The sequence below is a fragment of the Ochotona curzoniae genome, unplaced genomic scaffold, assembly GCF_017591425.1.
Source record: "Ochotona curzoniae isolate NIBS_2020 unplaced genomic scaffold, NIBS_Ocur_1.0 contig_545, whole genome shotgun sequence".
Classification (NCBI taxonomy): Eukaryota; Metazoa; Chordata; class Mammalia; order Lagomorpha; family Ochotonidae; genus Ochotona; species Ochotona curzoniae.
Window position 1 is genome coordinate 105,430 of NW_024466467.1, and position 27,710 is coordinate 133,139.

A 27,710-nucleotide genomic window follows, 5' to 3' on the forward strand; every position below is an offset into this window, starting at 1 on the left:
ATTATCATTAACGTATTCCACAGAGTTGTGCAAACTGAGTGACACTTGAAGTGTCCAATATTGAATGTTGGTTATGCATTTAGAATGACACAAAGTGATCATGGATACAATAACATGAAATGCATCAGGTATAGTGAAATGTGTCCATAATGTAATAATTAGGAGAACAGACATTTGCCAAATGTAGAATTGCAAGGCAGAATGCCAAGGATGGTTTCCAAATTTATGTCCTTATAGCCTGAACAAGGCCGTCCTCAATTCTTCCCCTTTCAGAAGTATCACTGACTCAAGGTTACTTTTTCAATCAGGATCAGGTGTCCACAAGGCTTCTGTTGAGAAAGACTCAAATATTTACCTCTGTGTGTGGCAGGTTGCATTGAGGGTGATGGAACTCAGACACGAAAGTTATTCCCTAGACTGAATAACTAAATCTAACACCAATCTCATGCCAGATCACCATGGCATGTGTCCTGCCTTTTGCTGGAGAGGTTGAGAGTAGAGATCTGTCTGTCTCTCTCATTTCACAGATGTCACGTGTTAATCACTAAAAACAATGGGTTCAATATGAAATATTTTCTCTCTTACACTCCATTTCTCTTGCTCTTTCTTACCAATCTCTTTTTGAAGGTATGCTCAGAGCAAGCAGAAAAGTGGGAAGATCAGATCATTATAGGCAAAAGAAGGGAGAGTACACCAGCTTTCATTGTTATGCATTTTTGTAGCATCAGTATACGTTGTTTGGAATTCTGAAAAACAACGAACCATATATAGAAACACACACACACACACACACACACACAGGAGGAGTGAGATGAGCAGGATGTAGCTGAGCTTTCTGTAGAAGGGTGTGTCTCAGTGCTTCACAAGACCCACAGCACTGTTGCTATAGTAAGAGTGAGGGACAATGCTTTGCAGGCCAGGGCCATCCCCAGGGCATCGTCAAAGCCTAGAACGGTCACCAACTTGGGGAGGCAGGCTGGGGAGGTTTCTCCCTGTTTGGTACTTGTTCTCTGTGCACTGGATGCACTGCTCTGAGTGTGAGGAAAGTTAGTCTCAGGGTTTCCACTATAGTAACTCTCAATCTTTCCCTGTTGGGAAAATGTTCACCTCTGCAATGTCCTTTGGTGTACAGCCTGTTAAGGTGTTCAATGAGGACAAACAGGAGCAAGTGTCAGCATTGCTAACCACGGTAAATGCTCATCTGATGTTGCAACAGACCTATTCAAGAAACTCATCAAGCATGTTGCTCTCTATTGCTCGGTGATGTTACTATGGGCATAAATTTCTCTAACCATTTTTTCTGCCTCCCCAATGTTTTCCTCTGGAGAAGCTTGCATTAGCACAAAGCTTCCCAGGTCACTGAGTTTAAATGTTTTTACGTAGAGGAAGAAGAAAAATGATCGTTCTCTTGTCTGACATCTGGACTCCAATCAAGACTCTAAATTCCAGCATGGACTCACATTCTCAATGTTTCCACTTGCAGGCTGAGCTGATGTCATTGAGAAGAACTCTAGTTGTATGTTTGACATGTGATTATAGTGGTTAGTAATATTTCCATCATTGTAATTACATTTTTTCAAATGTCAATGCTTTCCACTCATTTTTTACCTGGTACATAGGTTGCTCAAATTTTGGTTCATGTATATGATCAGGGACAGCCTGACTACTGGACAACGTATCATGTCTGAAACAACTCCATCAAGGACAAGTCAGTGGATGCGTGTGTCTCTGCCTCAGTAAAATGTCAATTAAATATGTGAAATGGCGTATGTTATTTGGGATACACTTTTAACAGTGGCCTTATGCAGTTCTTATACATGGTGCTCATGCAAGAATACAAGCTCCAGGTACCAGTATAGAATTCACATGTGACCCAGAAGACAAGGTCCTCAACACATTCTCTTAATTACCTGTAATCAGAAAATTGAAACTTTGCATTTGCTTACACTGATCCTTACAATATCAAATGAAAAATGCATTGTCATGTTAGAATCCAGGAAGAAACAGAGAGCCAACCCATGTGATTTTCTTTTTTAACATTCCTTGAGTTATTAAGAACATGTAGATGTAGAACTGTGTGGATTCCACATGTACATGTCTATCACGATGGGCTTAGCACATAGTATAAAGTATCTTTAGTCAAGACAGGTGAAGTTTGAACAGTTTATTGCGTGGATTTATAAATCTTGACCCAATAAACCTGAACTTCCATTTCACTTTTTAAACTCTAAAAACTAAATCCTATGGATAGGTACTTGTGTGACCCACAGAAAAAACCCAACTGGCAAATCCATGCCTGTTGGGCTGAATTGCTAGGATTCTGCTCCATCAAGTGGCAACCAGGCTTGTGTGGAAAAGCTTGGCCAGAGCTCCTGCCACACTAACCCCTGCAGTTACTTCGCACTCAGTCAGTGAGGGAGTTTGCATCACCCCCCACTGATTAGAGGGGTGCCCCTACCATGACTGACACTTGATCTTCTTGACAAAGCATCATAAGAAACAATGAAACTGAGTGTGTGTGTGTGTGTGTGTGTGTGTGTGTGTGTGTGTGTGAACTAAATTTCTAAAACTAACTCTTCCTAAAACTTCCAAGCCTTTCAAACATACATGTTATTATCTGGACCCAGTGTTGACAGAGCTACTGTCCCAGCTTGCAGTGTGGAAAGAAGGGGAGCCCAAAGCAGGTCTTCATCATGATCAGTAGTGGCAGGTTCAGGGTCTCAGGTCACAGCGATCCCCCTAGTTGCTGAAGGAAACAGGAAGCAATGTAAAGTTGTACAAGCCACAGCCGGTCTGATCACAAGGACATCAGGGCAAGGTGTCAGTACTAGCGGTTCCCCTGAAGGGTCTACTCTGGATTTGTGTCCCTATAGGGCTCAGTAAAATTGCATACACTATCTACCATTTGAAGTCATTCAGCAATACTGAAAACAGTGGTGATCTACATGGAGGTCTAGCCTACGAGGTGGGAGCTGAGAGGACACATGGAAGGTAACTTGCATCCTCTTAATATCCACAGGGGATTGTGGCTTGACCCCTGCCCTAGGTTGCCATAGCATGCTGTTGCCTGCAATACTGTTCTATCTGCTCCTGAAACCTTTGTGCACTTCACAGGGCAGCCCTCACCAGAACCGCTATAAGGCAATGGGCCCCAGTATCGACACTGATGGTGACCTGGTTCTAGGTGGGTTTTTCCCCTTTACTACATGCAGCCAGAAGCAGCCAGGATAGGTTTATCTTTTCTAACCCAGGCAGAGTCTAAAGTGAAAGCAGGTAAGTCCAAGGTTGAGTGATGTGTGAAGTGTGCTGATGTCTGCACTTGTGCTGTGTGTGTGTGTGTGTGTGTGTGTGTGTGTGTGTGTCTTCACGTATAATTGCTCTTGAGAATTCTAAACAATGTATAGAGAAGCTGCAGAAAGGCACAACAATGAAGGCTGGTGTACACTCCCTTCCTTTGCCTTTAATACTCTTCTCTTCCCATTTTTCTGTTTACTCCCTCATGCCTTCAAAGAGAGAGATTGCAGAGCAGAAGTGCAAAAGCCAGAAAGAAAGGTTGGGAGAGGAGATAAGAGATGATATTTTATACCCACTCCATTGATCTGACTCCTCATCAACTCCTGAATCTTCGGAAGTGAGTGACGCAGTTAGAACTCTAGTCTCAAGCTCTGCTGACTAGGACATGAGAGGGTATTACCATCTCCGAGGACAAAGAATAGGCTTGAGGTCAGTATTAGTTCTAGTCATGCAGTCTGAATGTTTACCATGAGAAGCTGTGAATATGTTATGCCTAGACCTGGGAAAGAGCTCTGTGGCCACAATCTTCCTACTCCAGCTCTGGTTAAACTTCCATCCTAAGCACTACATTAGTGATGTATGTCCCTAGACCTGATCCACTTCATGCTATTGTGTCCATGAACACTCAATGTCATTCTAAATCTATATCCCACACTTCACCCAATATTGGACAGTTCGAATGTCACTCAGTTTGCACAACTCTGTGGAATAAGCTAAGGAGTATTTTGATTGGCAAGTTTTACTAGTTGGAATTATAAGGCACATTGTTTGATCCTGAGGTGTGATTTTTTTCAACATCTTTTAGTACTTGTTTTCAAAGACTTGCTGGTCAGGTGCAGCTTGCCCATCATTCTCACAATGTCCATTTCTGTTTCAGTGTGTCCCGATTCCTCAGTCCTTGCTTTGTGCCCAGTACACCACCAATCTACCTATATGTTTCTACCTTTTATGAACACTACTCTTGGGTGTTTCCTAACCACCAGGCCCCAAGACTATCAAGTGGTGAGGTGATAGTTTTCTTTGGCAAAGAATCACCAGAAACAATCAGGTGAGGGATGTTCATTTATCTGAGAGAATTACAGACTTACATAGAGTAAAAATGGAAGGGAAATGGGTGCTCCAACTGTGCTTTCACCCAACAACCACACTGTAACTGATAAGTACGCATGCCTATCTCTCTGGACTCTCCAATCTCAGGTCACATTGCCCATGCAGGCCTGGAAGCTATGCTTAGGGCAACCGATAAGTAGGTCGAGATTCATGGGTTCACAAAACTAGCACCTCAGCTGAAAGCTATATTTTAGGGAATATTCAATACACTCTTAGGAGTAATATCCAAGGTACCTATTTTGCGATAACAAAGCTTCCACTCAGACATGTAGCACTCGAGCACTACTATTAAAGCCTATCCTTTTGCCTAAGCAGAGGGAATGAAGCAGAGAAATTTCAGGAAAAGAAAACAAAATGGCAAAAATAAAAGGCATGCAGGGAGAACAAATTGAATGAAAACAAATTGGATGCTGTGAATATCCTCACAATCAGAAATACTAATTTGTCAGTCAGTAAAATACAATGTAACTGGTTGCTGACATGGAAGTTGACAATTCTCAGTGGAACCTGTAGACAGGGCTCAGAGACATGGTTTTGGTGGATCTGTTTGAGACAACAATACTGTCAAATATTGGAATGATCAACAAGCCAGAGGTATTGAAAGTATTCCAGACATTGCTGAATACAGAGGTGCTTTCACCTGTCTGTGTCCCCAGGATCAATGTGTGCTGGTGTAGGGACATGAGCACTGATTCTGCTAAGTTTGATTATGTTCAAGGTCCACTCCAAAATCCTCCATATCTCTGGGAATCTTTTTGTCAGCAGCTCCATGTGCCACAGTTGAGACACCCAGAATGGCACCTGAGCCTGCCTAGTTCTGTTTCATGGCATGGCTGTGCTGATGCACTGAATTCCATGGTCTGCTCCTCCGCTGTTTTACTGCCTCTTTGCTTATGTGTTTATGGAAGAACAACCAATGTGTGTGGCCCTTTACTTTGCCATGCATGAGATCCAAAAACACCACGACAGGCTCCCATATATGTCCTTGGGTTTTTGGTTGTACAATGCCTTGGCCAGTGACAAATTCATTATTTTGTGCCCTTTACTGGCTGACATGGGGCCATAATTTGATCCCCAAGTACAACTGCTAGACACAAAGTCAGCTGTTGTCACTGCTGGAATGAACTCAGTGCTTTCTGCTGGAAGTGGATATATTTCGGAGCTCTACAAAATCCCACAGGTGAGTGGAATGTGAATTCTGGTGAGAAATGTTCCACCTCCTCCCTTGTCACTCCGACATTTTTAAATAAATCGCTAATGCAGAAGCACAGTGCTTTGGCCCAGCAAGGCTTCAGATAGATCTCAGATGCTCCCTAGACTGTGAGGAAGGGAATGGGTGGGGTGTGCTAAGAGTTCCTGCCCAGACTCCTGTCTAAGGACAGCCTACCCACCACCTCTACAGGGAATGTTGACTGTTGACTATTCACATCTTTTCAGGAAGCATCCTGTGGTGATGAAACTGAAGCTAAAACACAGCAATCAACTATTTAGTAGCAGTTCAACATGAGAGTACTAAGCTTATTACATTGACCTTGTTCTACAGAAATCTCTGAGGTTCAATTACTCTGTGAAGAATGAGAAGATAATTTCATGATATTCATGGTAAACATATCGACATGGGTTCACATTAATGGGTCATCACAGTTATGGAATGAAATTAACACATCATAAATATAATATGATTTTATATTCTTATTCTTATCATTGTGGAACTAACTGAAGTATGTACATGTCAATGGATGAATGGGCAATGTGAATGTGGTCACCACATACACAGTAGTTTGCTATTCAGCCTAAAGAGAGAACAAAGAATCTCATTTCAATCCCAAAGAAAAGTATAGGTTGTCATTTGCTACAAAATGAAAGAACAGGGAGGACCTTCTTCTATGAAGACAAAAACACATTCATGTCTTAAAGTTGAAGTGCTGTGTTACAAGGAAAGCCTAGATTGCGCAAAGGTTACCATAACAGGACAATGTTGTAGAGTGAGGCAGAGTTCTAGAGTGAAGATGGCTCAGAACGTTGGACCTCAAGAAAGCACCTGCCCCGTAGAGCTAAAGAAACAGAGCTCAGACGTGGAAGCAAATTCCCCTCAGCCACAGTCAATATCTGAATGGGGAATTTCGGGCTGACCTGGAGAAGCCACACCTGATCTCTATTCAGAACTCCTCTCAGAACCCCCTTGTGCAGAAAATGAAGCATGCCTCTTTAAATGAAAGGAACAAGTCGCTTGTGACTCTATTCAAGACCAAATCTCAGCCAGGTGGACTCTTGGAAGAAAATGCTCCAAGGTTCACAAGGAACCCAAGACCACAGGAGAATTCGCCCCACCCTGGGAAATGTTACTGAGTCCCCTGCTTTCTTCTTTCACCGGACATAGTGCTCTCCAGTGGTGTTTGTATGTCACTTTCCTTGGAAGTGCATGAAGGTGGAACGAACGTATGCAAATGAGAAGATCCAAATGGCAAGAAGAGGGTTTAGTGCACTAAATAAGTAACTATAGCTTTCTGTCAGTGATTGCCATGAGCTCAAGTGGGAGGCATTCTGATCCTCTCCATGGAAACAATGAGGAAATGTTGGATCCAATTAGGGATATTCTATAATGTAGCTTAGAAGATGTCCTGAAGGGCCAGATGTGGCAGCCTAGTGAATAAAGTCCTTGTTTTGTACACGCTGAGTTACCATGTGGATGCTGGTTCTAATCCCAACAGCCCCAGTTGCCATCCAGCTCCCTGCCTGTGACCTGGGAAAGCAGTCAAGGACAGCCAAAATATCCTTGGAACCCTGCACCCATGTGTGAGAATGGAAAAAAGCTTCTGGTTCCTGGCTTCAGCTCAGCTCCAGCTGTTGGGGTCACTTGGGGAGTGAATCAGCAGACAGAACACGTTCCTGTCTATCTCTTCTCCTCTCTGTGTCTGACTTTTCAATTAAAAATATATTCTAAATATGTTTAAAAAAAGAAGATATCTGGAAGCATAGGCTGTAATGCTGAAATACATTGTAGGGAGTCTATCAGGGGACAAAAACTCGGTTTTGTCCATAGATAGAAGTGTTTTTCTAGATAACTTGCAAGCTGAATGACCAAACTATATCCATTGGAAATTTGCACTGTGAATGAGCCTGTACTAACCCAGCTTGAAATGGTTGATCATGGCTAGAATATTCGACATTCATTAAGACAAAGTTGTATCCCCAAATAAGTGGGAAGAAGAAAATTAAAGCAAAATCAGAAGATAAGGCAATGCATTGGCTCATGGACATACAAGTGTAGAATCAGTGCCATGTATGATTGAAGATACCCTATACATGAATAAACACATCTCAACATAGATTGATAATGAGTATTTATTAAGACACTTTGAGCCAGTCCACTGTCCCCACAGAGTAATACTACATGTCAAAGAAACTCGTGTCACTGGCAAAGAAATCACACATAAATTGCAGTGCAACAAGCCAGGGGTAGAAAATATAAAATCTGGGCCTGGTGCGATGGTGCAGTGGTTAAGGTCCTTGCCTTGCATGCCCCGGATCCCATATGGGCGCTGGTTCTATCCCGGCAGCCCCGCTTCCCTTCCAGCTCCCTGCCTGTGGCCCGGGAAAGCAGTCGAGGACGGCCCAAGGCTTTGGGACCCTGCACCCGCGTGGGAGACTCGGAAGAGGCTCGTGGCTTCGGATTGGCATAGCATCGGCCATTGCGCTCCCTTGGGGAGTGAATCATCGGATGGAAGATCTTCCTCGCTGTCTCTCCTCTCTGTATATCCGCCTTTCCAATAAAAATAAAATAAATCTTTAAAAAATACATATAAAATCTATGTGACTTGGATGTCACAGAAAATATAAACACATTGATTGCACGTGACAACTGAAGAGAATGCAAATTTCAGTCTTTGTATTTCATGTTCATTCATGGCTATAAATGACATGACTATTGTAGCCTTGATGGGCAAATGCAATGTCACTTATCGCATGACCTATTTTTACTGAATATAAATGATTTTTCAAATCTTCATCACTTACTCTGAGATGGAGGCAACAGAAAGCTATTGACAGAGACAGATGTCTCCAATTTTACACCTCACATCTAGGCATCCCAATGCCTCATCAGTGCCGTAACCACAACCAACAATGAGCAAAATTGGTATCCTCACTTAGTTGACTACAATCAGGGGACATGAGCCTTTACCACTTCCTTCAAGGGACCTCAGGCATGAAAATTACAGACAAGGAGCCAGAGATCAAAGCTGATGTCATTAACTCAGGTTACTCAACTAAATGCCATACACACGATTTCTCTTAAGCAAATGATGTTACTTAGTAATATTTATGCCATGCATGTAAATGCAATAATGATTGTGAAGGCGTACTTCTCACAATATGACAGCAGAACAAGAAAAATATGCATTAAAATCCCCTAGAGCATGTTCTTTTCTTGAAAGCTTCCAAACAATTCCTCTCAGGTCTTAGGAGAATGATGTAGCATTTGGGGACAAAGATGCAGCACAGCAGACCAGCACCAGAGGCCAAGATGGAGAAGACCTCCACGGCCACCATCACCTTCCCCTTGGTGCTCTGGTACACAGGCAGGAAGGTCACCCACACACTGCAGAACACCAGCATGCTGAACGTCAGGAACTTGGCTTCATTGAACGTGTCAGGCAGCTTCCTGGCAAGGAAAGCCACAGTGAAGGTGCCCAGGGCCAATGAGCCCAGGAAGCCCAGCACACAGTAGAAGGCAGTGATGGAGCCCTCGTTGCACAAGAGGACGATGTGCCCATGCTCAGAGTGTGCATCTGTGTCCATAAAGGGGGGAGACGTTGCCAGCCAGATGGCACAGAGAGTCAATGGATGAGGAAGCAGATGGGAATGACAGAGTTTGGAGCTTTTGACACCAGCAATCTCCTCATGGTCCTTCCAGGCTTCATGGCCTTGAAGGCCAGAACCACAGTGATGGTTTTGGCCAGCACAGCAGAAACAGCCAGTGTGAACACCAGGACAAATGTGATTTGTCTTAGGAGGCAGGTGGCTGTGTTGGGACGGCCAATGAAGAGAAAGGAGCAGAGGAAGCAGAGGAGAAGTGAATTGAGCAGGATGTAGCTGAGGGTGCGGTTATTGGCCTTGACGATGGGTGTGTCTCGGTGTTTCACAAAGACCCCCAACACCATAACAGTGAGGAGAGTGAGGACCAGAGCCATGCAGGCCAGAGCCGTCCCCAGAGAATCAGCAAGGGTCAGGAATGTCTCCAGCTTGGGGAGGCAGTGAGTTCTCTCCCTGTTTGTGTACTCCTGTTCTGGGCACTGGACACACTGTTCTGCATCTATAGGAAGAGATAGAGTCAGGGTGTCCATTTTGGAAATTCAGAATCATTATGAAAATGGGTCAGCTCTGCAGTGCACTAATACACGGATCAGTTGTGTTGTGTACTTGGGCACAGTAGAGCCAGTTTCTACCTTTCTCACCTGGGCAGAGTACTCATCTGCTAATGGGAACAAGCACATTCAAAGAGATCTTAACAGACATGTGCTAAGGTGGCCTAATCTGTGACCTGATGAGGATCCTTTGGACAAGGGTTCTTCCAGCCTTCACCTCATACATCCCTTTCAGTCTCCCTCATGTCAAGTCCTGTGTCACCATTGCGTATTGCCTAGGGACATCAATTTTGTAGCCTTCTCTCCCAGATGTAAGCAGACCCAAACACCTATGGCAACCTTGCTAAAACCAATGCTCTCAATCCTCATATTGTAAATGACAGAACATGTGCATCCTCATTTGGGATTTGAATATAGATGTTTTAATGATAGAAAATCTGGGTGTTTTGTAATATTCATCAAGTTATTGATAGAGAAAAATTCTATTTTTCAAGTTAAGGCATATCAGTACTTTAAAAGATTTTACTATATACTCAAAGTGCTATTAGGTGTGTGGTAATTCCCTAAAACATAACTCTGCTCTATCCTCATGTAAATGTGATATTCACAGAAGCAGAAACTATTCCATATGTTTCTGAACTGGGATGTAAAACAAGTTGTAATCAAGTTTCTATGTGCTCATGAAAAACTGGTGATTATGCCACCAACATTTTTTCATTTTTTTAGTTAGAATGTAATTTATTTACCTGCATCATTCAGATGAGGTCTCTTTTCTGGCAGGCACTGATACCATTCTGAATGAGTGCTGAGGCAGGCATTACTCTAAGGAATGCCAAATAAATATAGAAGTGGCTACAATGAATCTAAACAGATAGATGGCATGAACAAATCCATATGTGAATTGAAAACTATGATGCAGTTGACACCCACACTGCCAGTAAACCTCTTTGTTGTCTTTTCATGGAGAAAGGATTAGTAAAGTAAAGCTATATGCATTGGAATTTCTACATACTTTACCTGTCTGATTGGACATTTCTCTCTCTGGACAGAACACACAGGTGTAGCAGCAGATGGGTCTTCCTTCCTGTGGCAAGATCCTGAATCCTGGACCACAGCTCTGGCTACACACAGACTGAGGAGTCTGAAGGGGAAAGAGAAACAGTGGGCATGATTTGCTGCGTTATCAGCCACTCCAAAGCATGTCAGTGTATTCACGCTCACAACAAACATTTCATTTTCACTTGAAGGTCACAACTGAATCCTCTCCCCCTGTATTGGAGGTGTTCCCTATGCATCCATTGCAGCATCACATCATGGCCATCGCTGCTTTCTTAAGCCTCTCTCAATTACAACAACAGAACCTAGTAGTATTCACCTCACAATTTTTTCAAACAGCTCCATTCAGATTTCCCAGGAGGTATCATACATCCAAAGAGAACCATACCTCTTTGAAGGCAGTAGGCCATTCTATCAGGTCTTCATGGATGAGCAGCCCCTGCTCATGTGAACTGGTGGAGGAAAACTCTCCAGTTTTCACCAGCAAGCTCAATCCAGCAGGAAAATTCACAACATTCTGGATATCATAACTTGCCACGCCACGTCTTGGTTCAGGCATGGATACATCATCTCCAGCACTGTTTCTGAACTGGAGTTTCCTCAGAACTGGGTGGAGCTGGAGGACAGGCAGAATTGGAGACAAGGAGAGTATCCAAGTTAGTTGTGGCAGGGCACAGGTGCTGAACAAGTCTTCTTTGTTGTGCTCAGTATTCAGACTCTCTTACACAATAGGGCATGACTTCTCTCTGCATGCTGAAACATTTCCTGAGTTTAGATGAATTGAACTCTTGTGCCTCATTTATAAGAAACGCCCTGTGTACTTTTGCAGGGAAGTGGGTTGAAAATAGCTCATAGTCCATATCCTATCATTTCAAGAAACTGTATGAAATTCATTTCAATTCTCTCAAGATATCTCATTTCATCCTGGTCTATGGAGAAGCTTATTGCTGTCATATTGGGTCAATATTTGCAACAAAATGCAGTGAACTGGGGATCATTAGACTGGTGGAAATACACAAGCCAACCAGACAAATATCATTTCCCTGATTTTTCGAAATTGGTTTGCACTGAGTATAAACTATGAGGATAAAACTCAGGCAATGTATTGACCCATTATGCATACCATGTAAATGACATTACCCTACTTCCCCTTAATAAGAACATCATCTGCAATCCCACACTTTATGATATGAATGGACAAGTTTCCAGGAACATTCATATATATGGATGTATCGCATACCCGCATATGATGGATCAGTCAGAAATATCAGAATTTTGAATTTGACACAGAAAAATTTTAAGGAAAGGAAAAAGTGTTTGGCCAACATCTTTCTATATTTTAACTTTGATAAAGCAATACTTGGCTTTGGTGTTACAATTTTTTTTCTTTTAAACTTCATCCCATATTGCACTGGATCTTTGGGAGCATTGCATCCTACACTAGAACATTTTAAAAATAGTTTCTAATTACAAAGTTAATATTCAAGGCAGGAGTTTTAAGATGGCCGACGTAGGAGGAAGGCTGTGAGGGAGCGTCCAGTGAGAGAGGGATAGAACGCTACAGAAGCAGCAAAGAGGAACACCAGGGAACCGCAGGGAGAGGTCCGTGAAGCTCCCTGGGACAGTGTGGAGCCAAAAAGATCCACACAACTAGGAAGAACAACGAGAACGGAGCAGGGCAAAGGCAGAGAAACTGACATCCCACTCCAGACCTGCTGAGTCACTTTTGAAAATGGCCTGACTGGAGACGCGGCCAGCTCGGAGGCGGGGAGATCAGGGGGATCGTCGCCAGTGGGAGGCCTTCGACAGCGGCGGAGGAAGACTGCAGCGGCCGGACGTTTGGTGAGCGGTGGGGGGGGGGGTTGACATGGCAGCCTCCGCATTCCTCGCCCCATGCTGAGGTTCCAGCCTCTGAGAACGCGGGGCAGGCGGCCTGAAACTGTTGGGTCTGTGCCTTGGGAACTACGCACAGTGGTGTTGGTGGCTGAGGGGGCCCCGGGAAGGCGCCTCGGATGTTCCTGCGCTGAGGTGGCCAGTGCGTCTCGGTGCACAGAGGCTGCTGGCGAGGGTCTGGAGTCCCCCACATCCTGCCTGGTGGGTGCGCGAGACCACCAGGAGGACTCTGAACGCTGCACCGAGCGGGCTGGGCGGCCCCGCCTGCAGCAGCCGCCTCCGCAGCGCAGGTGTCAGGTGTCAGGAGGGCTCTGAGATTTGGGAAGTGTAGCGCTGTGTGTCCCTGACACGCAGGTACCACTCCCATAGAGTGAACTGCTCACTTCTCGCCTCCCACCCTGCAGTTCTGAGCATGGGCGACCCACCAGGAGAGCTCTGAAAACTCCTACACCACACTGACACGGTGCGAACCTGCCGTGAAGTCATTATAACAGGGCGCCTGGGCCACTCCTCTGCTAAGGGCCTGTGTGGGGGAGCCACACGGGAGCAGGGGCTCTGAACACCCACACACCACGAGTGGTGGATTCACTGCACAAGAGCCACGCCTGGAAAGTGCCTCACCCACAGACCCGTGTGTGGGAGACGCACCAGGTGGGCTCTGAAAAACCCTGCAGTCCCTGACACGGAGAACGCAGGGAGAAAGCACATAAAACCTTCTACGCCCTGTGGATTCCCGTGCAGGGGGCACACCCAGAGAGCGCCTCCATCCCTCCACGCCCTGGGGTGTCACACCTGTAGAAGAGGTGCCCAGAGTGTGCCTGGAATCCACTGGGCCCCCAAGGTGGTGCTCTACAGCCCCGGGCCCTGAGAACGCACCAACGGTGCCTTGAAAATTACCACGCCCGGCAACACCACGCCTGCAGGCTCCAATCTCTACAGGAAAGCACCTGACAGCCCCTCAACACACGGGTCCATTTGCCCCACCAGAATACACCAACGCAATGGGAAAAACCACCAGAAAGAGTTGTGCTCCAGATGAAAGAGCCAGCACCCCACCAAACAAGGGCCAAAAGCCATTATCAATATCGGCGATGCGAGATGAAGACATGGAAGTGTTACCAGCAAAGGAATTGATGAAAATAATGCTAAAATTTCTCAGAGACGTGGACACAAAGCTGGAAGACCTCCAGAACCGCATAATCACCGAAATACAACAAATCAAAACCAAACTGGATGCCCAAGATAATAAAATTGAAAGCCTCATCAACAGAATAAATGCGGCAGAGGAAAGGATCTCTGAAACAGAAGACACACAAAATGAAGGTGCCCAGCGAATTAAACAGCTGGAGACAAACCTCAGCAAAACTAATAAAATGATGCAAGAGATGAAGGATTACCTTAGAAAATTGAATATTCGGATCATCGGCCTCCCCGAGGGAGTAGAAAGAGAATCTGGGATGCAAGCAGTGCTTGATGAAATTATACAGGAAAACTTCCAAAACACTTGGAACACGAATCCACCCCGCATACAGGATGGACAGAGAACTCCCAACAGACATGATCCAAAGAGATCTTCACCCAGACACACGGTGCTCAAGTTCTACTCCAATGAAGACAAAGAAGGAATCCTGAGACAAGTACGAAGTAGAGAAAAGATCACATACAGGGGAAAACCCATCAGAATCACTGCTGACTTCTCCGAAGAGACCCTACAAGCAAGGAGAGAATGGACAAAGATCTTCCAAGTCCTGAAACAAAACAACTGTCAACCAAAAATAATCTACCCAGCAAAGATCTCATTTGTATATGAGAACGAAATCAGATACTTCAATAGCAAAGAAAAACTAGAAGAATATGTCTACACAAAACCAGCTCTGCAAAGTCTCCTTAGAAATGCGCTAGTCCCGGACAAAAAGGAGGCAAATCGCAAACAAAGTTGGCAAATAAGAAGGTCTCCAAACTAAAGGCCGCACAAACAAGACAATTACATAGGCAACAACACACACACAACACAATCACATGGCAGGGCAAAATTGCAACCTCTCAATTTTAACTCTCAACACAAATGGTCTAAATTCACCAATCAAAAGACAGAGATTAATAGAAGGGATCATCAAACAAGACCCAACCATCTGTTGCCTACAAGAAACACATCTAACCAGAAAGGATGCAAAGAAACTGAAAGTGAAGGGATGGAAAAAGATATTTCACGCCAATAGACAAGAAAAAAAAGCTGGGGTAGCTATCCTAATTTCAGACGAGATAGATTTCATTCTAACTAACATCAAAAGAGACAGGGAAGGCCATTTTATACTGGTGAAAGGAATGATCCATCAAGAAGCAATCACCATCATTAATGTTTATGCACCGAATCTTAATGCACCTACTTACGTAAAGCAATTACTTACAGACTTAAGGGAAGACATAGACACCCGCACAATTCTTGTAGGCGATCTCAACACACCTCTAACAACAATGGACCGGTCTACGAAACAAAAACTCAACAAAGAAACAACAGAGCTCACACAAACAATAGAACAACTGGACTTAGTAGACATATATAGAACTTTTATCCTAAGGCCACAGACTATACATTCTTCTCAGCGGTGCATGGCACCTTCTCCAGAATCGACCACATGATAGGACATAAAGCGAATCTAAACAACTTCCAAAACATTAGTATCATACCATGTACCCTCTCAGACCACCATGGGATGAAACTGGAAATCAACAACTCAAAACTCCCCAGGAAGTATAGGCACTCTTGGAAATTGAACAATATGCTATTAAACGAACAATGGGTCAGAGAAGAAATTAAAGATGAGATCAAAAAATTTATGGAAACCAATGAAAACTCTGATACAACATTCCAAAACTTGTGGGACACCGCCAAAGCAGTGCTACGAGGTAGATTCATCGCAATCGGAGCGCATGTCAAGGCCCAAGAAAGACGCCAAATACAGGAACTAACCTCACACCTCCAGGATCTGGAAAAACAGCAGCAGAAGAGTCCCACGCACAATAGGAAACAAGAAATCATCAAAACAAGGGAGGAGATAAACCAAATAGAAATCAAAAAAACTATACATAAAATCAACAAATCAAAAAGTTGGTTTTTTGAGAAAATAAACAAAATAGACACTCCACTGGCCCGATTGACCAAAAAAAAACAGGAGAAAGTGAGAATCAATAGCATTAAAGATGAAAAAGGCAACATAACAACAGACACTGCAATCATTAAGAAAATAATTAGAAATTACTACAAAGAACTGTACTCCCACAAATTTGAGGACCACCAAGAAATAGAAAAGTTCTTGGACTCCCACCACTTACCAAAACTCAGTCCGGAGGCAACTGCAGAATTAAATAAACCCATAACCGAGGTAGAGATTGAAACAGTCATCAAGGATCTCCCAACGAAAAAAAGCCCAGGCCCAGACGGCTTCACTACAGAATTCTACAAAACATTCCGAACAGAACTAACCCCAATCCTCTACAAGCTCTTCAAAACAATAGAGGAGGAAGCAACCCTCCCAAACTCATTCTATGAAGCCAACATCACCTTAATCCCAAAACCGGATAGAGAACCATCAGAGAAGGAAAACTACAGACCTATTTCTCTGATGAACATTGATGCTAAAATTCTCAACAAAATCCTAGCCAATAGAATTCAAAAAATCATCAGACAGATCATTCATCCGGATCAAGTAGGATTCATCCCTGGAATGCAGGGATGGTTCAACATTCGGAAATCCATAAATGTTATAAACCATATCCAAAAACTGCAAAACAAGAACCACATAATAGTTTCAATAGATGCAGAAAAAGCTTTCGACAAAATCCAACACCTCTTCATGCTAAAAACTCTAGCCAAGGTAGGCATAGATGGAAAAATCCACAACATAATCAAAGCAATTTCTGAAAAACCCAACGCCAGTATCATACTGAATGGAGAAAAGCTAGAACCCTTCCCACTGAGATCTGGAAGAAGACAAGGGTGCCCGCTATCACCACTGCTATTCAACATAGTCCTAGAGGTACTTGCAGAGGCCATAAGACAAGAAAAAGAAATCAAAGGCATACGTATAGGAAATGAAGAAGTCAAGCTTTCACTATATGCAGATGACATAATCCTATACATAGAAAAACCAGGAGACTCAATACAGAAACTGCTAGAACTTATACGAGAGTTTGGCAGAGTGGCGGGGTACAAAATTAATGAACGAAAATCAACAGCCATAGTGTACGCAAATAACACCAAGATGGAAGAAGATCTAACCAACAGGATACCATTCAAAATAGCAGAGAGAAGTATGAAGTATTTGGGAATAAATCTAACCAAAAGCGTAGGAGACCTATTCGAAGAAAACTACAAACTATTTAAAAAGGAAATTGAACAAAACCTCAAAAGATGGAATAACATCCCGTGCTCCTGGATAGGCAAAATCAATATCATTAAAATGTCTATACTACCACAAGCAATATACATTTTCAATGCAATTCCAATCAAATTGCCCAAAACATTCTTCACGGAACTGGATACAATGATTCAAAAGTTCATCTGGAAACACAAAAAACCACGAATAGCTAGAACCATCCTGAAAAATAAGAAGTTAGCAGGGGGAATCACAATCCCGGACCTCTGGACATACTATAGAGCAGTGGTTATCAAAACAGCCTGGTACTGGCACAAAGACAGAAAGGAAGATCAATGGAATAGAATAGAAGCACCAAAAGGGAACCCACACAAATACAGCCAATTAATCTTTGACAAAAAGACCAATGACAACTCAAGCAAGTGGGAAGGCCTCTTTAGTAAATGTTGTTGGGACAACTGGCTGATAGCCTGTAGAAACAAAAAGATAGACCCACATCTATCACCATACACCAAGATCCAATCTACATGGATAAAAGACCTAAACCTACATCCAGAAACCTTCAAACTCTTGCAAGAAAATGTAGGAAATACCCTGCAAGACCTAGGAGTAGGTTCCGACTTTCTAAGAAGGACACCAAAAGCAATAGCAGTTGAGAACAGAATAAACAAATGGGACCTCATCAAACTAAGAAGCTTCTGTACAGCAAGGGAAACAATCAACAAAGTAAAAAAGCAACCCACAGAGTGGGAGAAGATCTTTGCACACGATATAGGTGATAGGGGGCTAATTTCCAGGATATACAAAGAACTTCAAAACAACCAAAAAACCAAAACAAACAAGCCACTCAAGAAATGGGCACGGGAAATGGGCAAACATTTCACAAAGGAACAAGTCCAAATGGCAAACAAACATATGAAAAAATGTTCCAGCTCCCTAGCAATAAGGGAAATCCAAATTAAAACATCGATGAGGTACCACCTAACACCAGCAAGATTGGCCCACATAAACAAGAACACCAACGACGCTTGCTGGCGAGGATGCGGGGAAAAGGGAACCCTACTCCACTGCTGGTGGAGCTGCAAATTGGTACAGCCTTTATGGAAATCAGTCTGGAGAACACTCAAACAACTCAAAATCTGCATACCATATGACCCAGCAATAGCACTCCTAGGAATATATCCAAAACACCTGTTTTATGACAAACCAACATGCATCCCTATGTTCATTGCAGCACAATCAGTAATTGCAAAAACATGGAAGCAACCAAAATGCCCATCAGCAGAAGATTGAATAAGAAAGCTTTGATTCATCTACTCCATGGAATACTACTCAGCTATTAAAAAAAACAAAATGCAGTTCTCTGTGGCTAAATGGGCACAACTGGAAACTATAATGTGTGGAGAGCGGAGCCGCGCCTCAAAGATGGCGCTTGCTGACCATTGCTTCGTGGCACAAAGGTGGTAAACAGGTTTTGGGAAGTTACTGAGGATTGGGCTGAGCACGCAGGGAAGCTACGTGACCTAAGTCATGATTGGTGTGTTTATCGCATGATTTGAGGAACTGTGTATGGATTGGTTTGAGTAATGTAAAAAGGTCTGGGTGAAAAATAGTTAATGAGGAGATTCCACCAGGCACACTTCAAGCCTAGAGCTAGAGCTACCGCTATCACTTCAAGGCTATTGCTAGCTAGCGCTAGGCTGCTTTTGCTTTACTGTAATAAATCTTAAACAAGTGCTGTAACTGCTTTCACTTAGCCACAATGCTTGAAGTCTTATCCAATAAACTTTTTTAAGAATCTTTACCGTATCGGGGTCTTGCTCGCGGGACGAGGGACCCCGATAATAATGCTAAGGGAAATGAGCGAATCCCAAAAGATTAGATACCACATGTTTGCCTTGATTTAACCTGTAATTTTTTGTTTGGTTGTTTGTTATTTTTTGAACCTGTCATTGATACTGTCTCAACCCAGATGTTTCGAAGAAGGGAACTTGCATTATTTTTAACATATTGTTTACCCAATACTATGTCAATTAATTCCATAATGTTGTATATTGATACTGAGGCCTTGTTGGGGCTTTTAACTGACCGGATCTTTACTCTGTTATACCTATCTTCAGACCATAGAAGGTCTCCCCAAGAGGCCACTGAACTTATCTGGACAATAAGACGCTGGACTTTATGCTAGGCATGTGTTTGCAAGCAATGAATCTCAACTGAACTTGAACTATGGTTATGCAACAAGGTGGAGGAATCCACCATGGGGGGAGGGGTATGGGAGGGGTGGGGGGAATCCCCAGTGCCTATAAAACTGTACTACATAATACAATGTAAGCAACAATAAAAAAAGTTAATATTCAAGATTTGCAATGAATGGGTTCTCCAGACATAGCAGACAACAACAGATAAAATTGCAACTCATGAAATGATCCCATCTACCTTATACCTGTTCCTGCTGACTTTGAGGTATAAGAAGTGTCATGGTGTGGTCTTCCAAAGAAACACCAGCTAAGTACATCAAGTTTTCAGTGCCTGAGCTGATCTGAGGGAGGGTTACCTGCCAGGGAAGAATCAATGGCTCAGCTGCTTCTCCCAGAGATCCCAGCTCCAGTTTCTCCATAAGAATTGTGTGAATGACATGGGCCACTGCATACACAGCATTGTAGACTAAATAGCTGGAGTCAGAGAGGGTCATCAGGTCAATGTGTGCTGGAAGAAACTCCAAGGATGCATTTGGTGAGCAGTTTCCAATGCATCCACAAAATGACCCTGCTGGTGAGCAGCCCAGATGCAAGAGCCATAATTTACTGAAGTAAAAGTCCTCTGGGAAGAGAGAAGGCTCCACTGTCTTGAGAAAATTTTTGAGGCCAGGGATCTCCTCCCTGTGGGGGGAAAATGAGAAGCCTCCATGCAAAGAGTGCAGCATGTGGTCTGTCTCATACACAACGATATCCCACTTGGATGCCATCACCCACACCTTCCCCATGGTTAGAAAGAATTCCACTGAAATATCCACAGTAATGAGGGCCCTTACATCACCATAGAGGATGTGCACATTTGCAGTTGAAGTTTGGATCCTGCTCATGAAAGTCAAATCACTCTCTTGATACAGCCTCTGGGTGACAGGGAGCTTCACTGTCAGGGCCACACAGAGTCCTCTCTTCAGCATCTCTGCTTGGATGTCCTGCAGGAACTGCTCTCCTTTCACATCATCAGACACAAAGAGCGCCACCCATGTCCAGCCAAAATGCAGCAGCAGTGACATCATTGCAATGCCCAGAGAGCTGTCGCTGGTGGCCATCTGATAGATGGATGGGAACTGCTTTTTATCATTTAGGATGGGATCAAAAGGGCCATAGGTCAGCTGAAAGAAGAAAAAATCAAGATCAACCCATATGAGTCTTGAGTATGCGAAATGGACTTGAATGGAAACAATTATACCGTGGTGGACTTGAGTCATTCACTTTGTTTATTTTTTTTAATGAAGAGGTAGTGTGCAGTAGAGATGAAACTTCCTATTGTCAGGGTCACAGAAAAGACCATGGTTCAGGTGATCATTGCTTCAAGACAATGCATAAAATTTACATTTTTAGTTTTAAAGAAAGTACATGCATTTATCTTTCTTCTCTGTGACCTGTGTTGGGATCAAAATCATTCTGCTTCCCATCTCCCAGTGGATTGTCACTGGTAGAACAGAGCAGCCACTCTTGGAATTGACCATAGTTCAGACAGAATTCTCTACTGTATTAACTTCTGTTATTTGGAGATAACTGATCAGTGACAGAAATTAGTGTATATTCATTAAATATACATTAATCCCAACTTGATTGGGGACAGAGAAATTTTCCAATGCAAATTTCCTTGAGATGACAAGGTAGCCTATGTCTGACAAGTACACGTCTTGATTCGTACTCAGGTGGAGGGTCATCTTTCTGAGATGCTAGGTAAGTCTGGAAAGGCAGTAATGCTGACTTAACTGACTCGTGGTGTTCACTGAAATGAGTTCCTGGCTCTACGCATGTGTTATGTATGTGTGTAAACCAGAAGATGGATATTCTTTGTTTGCCTGTCTCCTCAAATAAAGATGGACGGAAGTATGTCTGAATGCATGGGTATCTGCCATGGTCATTAGAAAGACTCAGAAAATCTACCATTGCACTCAAGAATACTACAATATAATCTCAATACTATCATGGGCCTGGAAGTTAATCTGCTGATTTTCATACTAGTATTCCATGTCAGAGCACTCATTCCAATCCCAGCTAATCAGCTTCTTACCCAGTTTCCTGCTAATATGTCCATCAAGTTAGTCATGTATGACTGAAGAACTAGGACCTTTCCTGCCACATTGGACAACTCAAGTGACACATGGCCCATGGCTGTGCCTGAATCAGACCTAACCACTGTGGGACATTGAACATTGAACCAGTGAGCAGTGGAGCAGTGAATCAAAGACCCTGATTGCTCTTATGTATGCATATTTCCTGCCCTCCCTTTCCCTTGTTTGGGGATTCAAGTGGACACATAAAGGTATCTTTTTTTATTGTTAATAACATTGTATTATGTGATAAAATTTTATAGGCACTGGGATTTCCCCCCAACGTACCACAACCCTCGCCCTATGTTAGATTCCTCCACCTTGCTGCATAACCACAGTTCAAGTTCAGTTGAGATTCCTTCATTGCAAGCATATACCTAGCATAGAGTCCAGGACCTTATTGTCCAGATAAGTTCAACGGCATCTTGGGGAGACCTTCTCAGATCTGAAGGCGAGCTAACAGAGTAAAATGCCGGTCAGAAAAAGCCCCAACAAAACATCAGCAACAATATACAATGTTATGGAATTAATTGAAATAGTATTGAGTAAACAATATGTTAAAAATAATGCAAGTTCAATTTTTCAAAACACATGGGTTGAGATATCAATGACAGGTTCAAAAAACAAAATATTACAGGTTAAATTAAGGCAAACATGTGGCATCTAACATTTTGGGATTCTCTCATGTATCTTTTAAGACATGACTTCGCAACTATATATACCAATGTTTACCAAAATAAAACCAGAATTTGAGATCATTATACCCCAAGCCCTAATGGTTTTGGAGTGGCACCTAAGACAATGTTCTCCTTCAACTGGGTACTTCAGCATGCTGGGCACATCATTTAGAAACTATCAGGTATCAACATGAAACAGAAGTGGTAACCAGCACATAGAGGTAGCATAATTGGACACTAGGCAGGAATCTAGGCAGACTCAGTATTCACTGCTCTTTCCGCTATCCCATTCTGCTTGCACCAGGAATAATCACATGTCCCCCAAATGCTTGAATCCTTCCCACAACAATCAGATGTGTGCACTGGGCCACCTTCGTTCCAAATGTGTTAGAAAGATTCAAGCATGTCTTTCCCCATTCAAAACTCACTGACCTGTGGAGTTTTGTAGAGCTCCAGAAGGGTTCCAAATTCAATGGACAACGCTGAAGTGGCTCCAACAATGGTGGCCACCGGTATGCCTGGTGTCTGAGAGGTGTAGTTAGGTAAAGTTCTAGTATTCCCAGTCAACCAGTACAGGAGGCTCCGTAAGGTGAACTGTTCACTGGGAAAGGCATTGTACCACTGGAATCCCAGGGTCAGGTTGGGGAGCAGGTGGGGATCCTTATTGATCTCCTGGATGGCAAAGTAAAAGGCCAGCACATATTGGTAGTTCTGCCACAGCCACCTAAACATGAGCCAACATCAGAGAGAATAATCAGACCATGGAATTCAGAGCAATAGTACAGTGTAGCCCTGAAGCAGCAACAGACAGACGCAGGTGCCATTCTGTGCTGTCATAGCCCTGGCACAGGGAACAGCTGAGAGGAAAGTTGCCAGAGCTCCAGAGCATGTCAGAGTGGCCTTTGGACCCCTCTGAAGGAAGTGGTTCTAGCATTCATGACCCTTGACTAACCCTCCAGATAAGTGTCAATGTGTTCAAACCTGGGGACATTGGCAAGAGCAAGCCTTCTGTTGTCAGTGAAAACCACCTGACTCATCAGCACTCTAAAATCACAGGACATGTGCCTCTGTAAGCAGCTGCACCTGGGCTGCTTCCCACTGGTCTTGCTGCAATCCCCACCTTAAAGCTTCACATAATCAGGTCAGTTGTACTACTTCTCATCTATTTGAGACAGGAGCATTTGATTGACAAACTCTTGGTTACATCATGCAGGGTGTTCACTTAGTTTTTTTAATTCACTTTTCTGTGCTGAATTCTCAACTAGCATGTCATCATTTACTCTTGCGTGGTTCTTCCTTTTCCTGCATGTGTTAAAACATGTAAACAATGTAAAAAAACAATTTCACATTTTCATAGATATCATTGTAAGATGATGAACATATTCCTTCCTTCCCTCAACCTGCCCCATTCTTTTTTCCTTTTAATGTTTGATATATCATATTTTCAATTTGCTTTATAACCATACCATATTTCATAAGTGAAAATATGACTTCTTGGAATGTAAAAATGGCTCTCACACTTGATGTGCCTAAGAGAATGGACAGTCCATTTTCTCACTTTGGATTCTTGGCTCTAGTTTCCTGAAACATCTCCTGGATTTGTCTAATTTACTAAATGTGCTGCATCATTCGAATGCTAATAGAAGTCTTTATGTTAATGAATGATAGGAATGTAATATATTCATATAACCAGTCCTTTAGTTGCACTGAAAATTATGTTTTAGGTGCACTGAAAATTATGGGGCTTTTTTTTGTTTGTTTTGCTTGAATAAGATTTTTTCTGTCTTCTTGTGCACACTTAGAGATTATAGAATCTCTAATTGACAGTGTTTTGCTTTTAGTGAAGCAGCATTTCATGATCCTGTCACACAATATCTTTCATTTATACATTTGCCATTTGAAATGCCATCGTATCCTCTAGGTAAATGGTAGTATTATATAAACACTTGAACACATTAGCTTTTCAGATTCTGTACAGGATTCCCTGAAGAAAACATCATCTTGCTGTGAATTTTTGCCATCCATAACTTCAACTTCATTAATAGAATTATAAAACCAAGTTATTGAAATACTATTTTCTTTTCATCATGTGGTCCTTCTAATTTACACTATTTGTTGTTAATTGCACATTTCTTGTTTCCGGGGTCATTTTTAGCTGTTGCTACCAGATGGAGGGTCACCTCCTTCACTCTGTTTTCCTAAAGTCTAAGTTGGCAGAGGTTAACTTGCACACCTGCAGAGTCATTCTTGGAGTCAACCACCGTTTCTTACACAAAAGCACACATAGATAGGAAGATATTTGAGAAAAGCATACCAAATATTGCTGCAAACTGAACATAGAGAAAGCACGTAAGCTCTCATTCTGAGTCACTTCACCCCAAGTGTCCATTACAGGCAAGAACACAGAGCCATAGGCACGTTGGTTGTCCCATGGCAAGGGGAGACAATGAGACACTGAGAAAGAGTGAGAAAGTGAGAAAGAGTGTGGGGATTTGGGGAATGATGAGGAAAATGTACACGTTAATCAGCAATGATTTGGTAGGTATTAAAGAATCTTAATTAGAGACTATCTCATTACTCACTACTTCACCCCAGTTACCTCAATCTAAGGGCTATGTGAAACTTATGAAATTAATTTCATCACTATGTTGTTGAGTTCACACTAAATAAATATCATATCTAGTGCCCACCATGGATTCAATTAGTGTGTCTTAAAGCTGAGTTCCAGAACTTGGAGGGAGGAACACTCACTAGCCTGCACAAGCTAACACAGTCAGACACATTTATAACTGAGGTACGAAAGCAGAGAGCAAAGTCTTGTCTCTGTGTGGCATGGCCTGGAGATCTCACACAGAGAGCATGAGCAAGGCAGGTCCTCACTGATTCCCACATTGCACAGCTAAGAGGAGAGATTCCTTCACCCTCACAAGAGAGGACGATTCATGCAGACAGTGAGAAAAGGCAGGAGGAGTGTGAAGCCACAGGCTGGGAGAGATTACAGGCTACACAGTGAAAGTAGGCTTCACAGATAACCAACTCTTCCCTCAGTTGACTCATCCCAAACCACACAATGTATGGCAATATTTTGAGATGAAATGCAGGGAATCCTAAGACTGATAAGCGCATGCACACACGAATTGAATACTTCATGGCCTCACTGCGTTCTGAGCATCATGCACTGTGGCCACCAACAAGGATGCAGGCACAGACTTGCTGGTCCCAATGCCCTCATTAGGCATTGACACAGAATCTCAGTTCTAGAAACACAGGCTGCACAGATGTACTAAACCCAGGACTAATGCAGCTTTCATGCCATTTTAAGAAAAGAATCTTCAGGGTGTTAGTAAACCTTCAAGAAGGATGAACCCCTGTATTTGTATTGCGTCCAGCATTTGAAACCTTCATCATGTAGTTTTTCGGTATTTTACATAGGGTGGAACCCAGTCTGGGTTGCTGGTAGAATCAAGGAACACACAACTTTACCAGCAGCCACACAACAGCATTCCTATCAGCACTGACACCCATCCTGACTCCCTCATTCTACACCCGTTCCATGCGTGCTGGCAGCACAGGATGTGTGGTCCCAACACTCTAACTCTGAGATTCCCAGTATTACATCTGGGAGATCTAACCAATGCAACAGACACAAAAAGGGTGATGTCACTCTGTTGTCCCCCCACGGGACAGAGAGGCAAATGCAAAGTAAGTAGCAAAGGCGTGGAAAGAACAAATATAGATAGACTTGAGCATTCCTTAGTAAATATTACTGTGACAGTTGCACATTGTTTTAGCACTCTCAGAAAGGATTAAACACCAAGATTGCCACATATACTCACAATCACAACCACAAAACAAAAAACATGAACTTACCAAGACAGAGAAGAGTAAGAAAATGTGAGCTGGATTCCGCTGTTGTTTCTTCCCGGGTAGTAAAGGGGGAAAAAGCCACCCAACATCAGGTTCCCATGTCTGTTTACATTCCAATTATCGTATGTAAAGCAATCATCAAACGTCATGCCTTGTGATAATTGCAGCATGGGCAACGGCAGGAAGAGGATGCTCACAGACCACATCTTGTCAAGATTCCCCTGTGGTGGAGACATAGATACTGAGTGTGTATACAGGCATGAGGAATAGCGGGCTGGCTAGAGTGGACACTGCTCTTGGGGCAGAGCCTAGCTGATCTGCACTGTTACAATGTCATCTCTTTGGCCTTGTATTTAGCATGCACTTGCAGCCCTGAATTTCTCACATGGGACACTCCAGGGATTGTCCTGCCTTGAAGCTATGCACCTGTCATCATCCGTTCTGGGATTCACACTTTAGAAAAACATGTTGTGAACTCTCCTTGCCTCCTGCTCTCTTTGGTTGCACCATGTCCCAGTCGGGCCCTGGAGACCACCTCAGGCTTGGACAGCAGCTCTGTGAACTTGTGTGCACAGGGACCGTGAGAGGTGTGGGCAGTGTACTGCTGAGTGGGTTTGGCAATTTTGAAAGAGTTGATGCTGGGATGGACAGAGCAGCCAAATGCAACATTGCAAATGGAGTGAGGGATTGATGGCAATCATTGTTTCCTCTCTGTGTGCTCCAGCCTGGCCTTGTGACTTTGACTGGCATCTTTCACTTGTCTGCAGTGCCTGCTGTGGAAATGGTCTTTAGATTCATAGATTATGAGGCATGTGCAGAGAGTTTACATTTCATACTTCTTCAGTATAGAAGTTGAAGTAGACAGATGGTAGCATTTACCTGTGTTCTCATGGAATCACCAGGGCCTGCTTCATGGCTGAGGGGCAGGCTATGGGGTGTTGCAATAGTTATGGATGTACATAGCAGTGATGTTGGCACAAATGCATAAATATCCAATATTGTGTGAATGTAAAAGATGAAAGGGTGTAACTCCATGGTGAATTGTTAAGAACTAGGATGCTGAGTGTTACAAGGATGATTTTGGGGAACTAATAATGTATTTCTCTCTAAAGAAGGAAATTGTTAAGCTGGCTCTAATAGGCCAATATTTTGATCTGAAAATGGCTGACTTGACTAGGCTTCAATGCCCATTGCCATGTATGAGAACTTAACGGGATGTGGGACAGACTGGACCAGTCTCTATATTATATTGGCAAGCATGGGAATTAAGGCGGGGAATTAACTTGGTGGGGGTTAGAGTTCCCACTGGTTTGAGTGAGGGCCAAGTGTGTGGTGGGCAGAATCAAGCTAGACTGCAATGACCATGGGTTCATGTGGAAGATTAGGTAAGAAATAGAACTGACCCAGCAACTGCAATCACCAGCATGTGCTTAAGCTGATTGGGTGACAGATGGTGCCAGACCCTGTACTGGCATGCACACAGAAGAATCAGCTCAGGGATCACCTCAAACAAAGTTTCCTTGGGATCCATCCAACTCAATTGCTAATATCAGAACCCCAACCATGAAGAGAAGTGCAGGTTCCATGGTCTGACCATGGAGTGCAGGTGTCCAAAGCTGAGTCTCCTGAGAAGGTCAGACGGATCAGTGGACAGCATATCCAGGTGCACGTGGAGGATATGGCAGTCCATTTGAACCTGCAGAGGATACCTGGTGCCACAACTGAAGATGGAGGACATGCCACGTGTTTGTAG

The 27,710-nt window shown here is 43.3% G+C and overlaps 1 protein-coding gene and 1 pseudogene across 1 annotated transcript in view; both read right to left on the minus strand.

Annotated features, from left to right (window-relative positions):
- The window catches only part of LOC121162832 (vomeronasal type-2 receptor 26-like), a 32,020-nt gene extending 28,276 nt beyond the window's left edge, over positions 1-3,744 (minus strand). Inside the window, 1 exon segment of the mRNA XM_040990075.1 lies at positions 3,695-3,744. Within this exon segment, the coding sequence (XP_040846009.1) occupies positions 3,695-3,744 (50 nt within the window).
- Positions 3,745-8,805: 5,061 nt separating this feature from the next.
- LOC121162833 lies at positions 8,806-26,106 on the minus strand (annotated as a pseudogene).
- Positions 26,107-27,710: the final 1,604 nt, after the last annotated feature.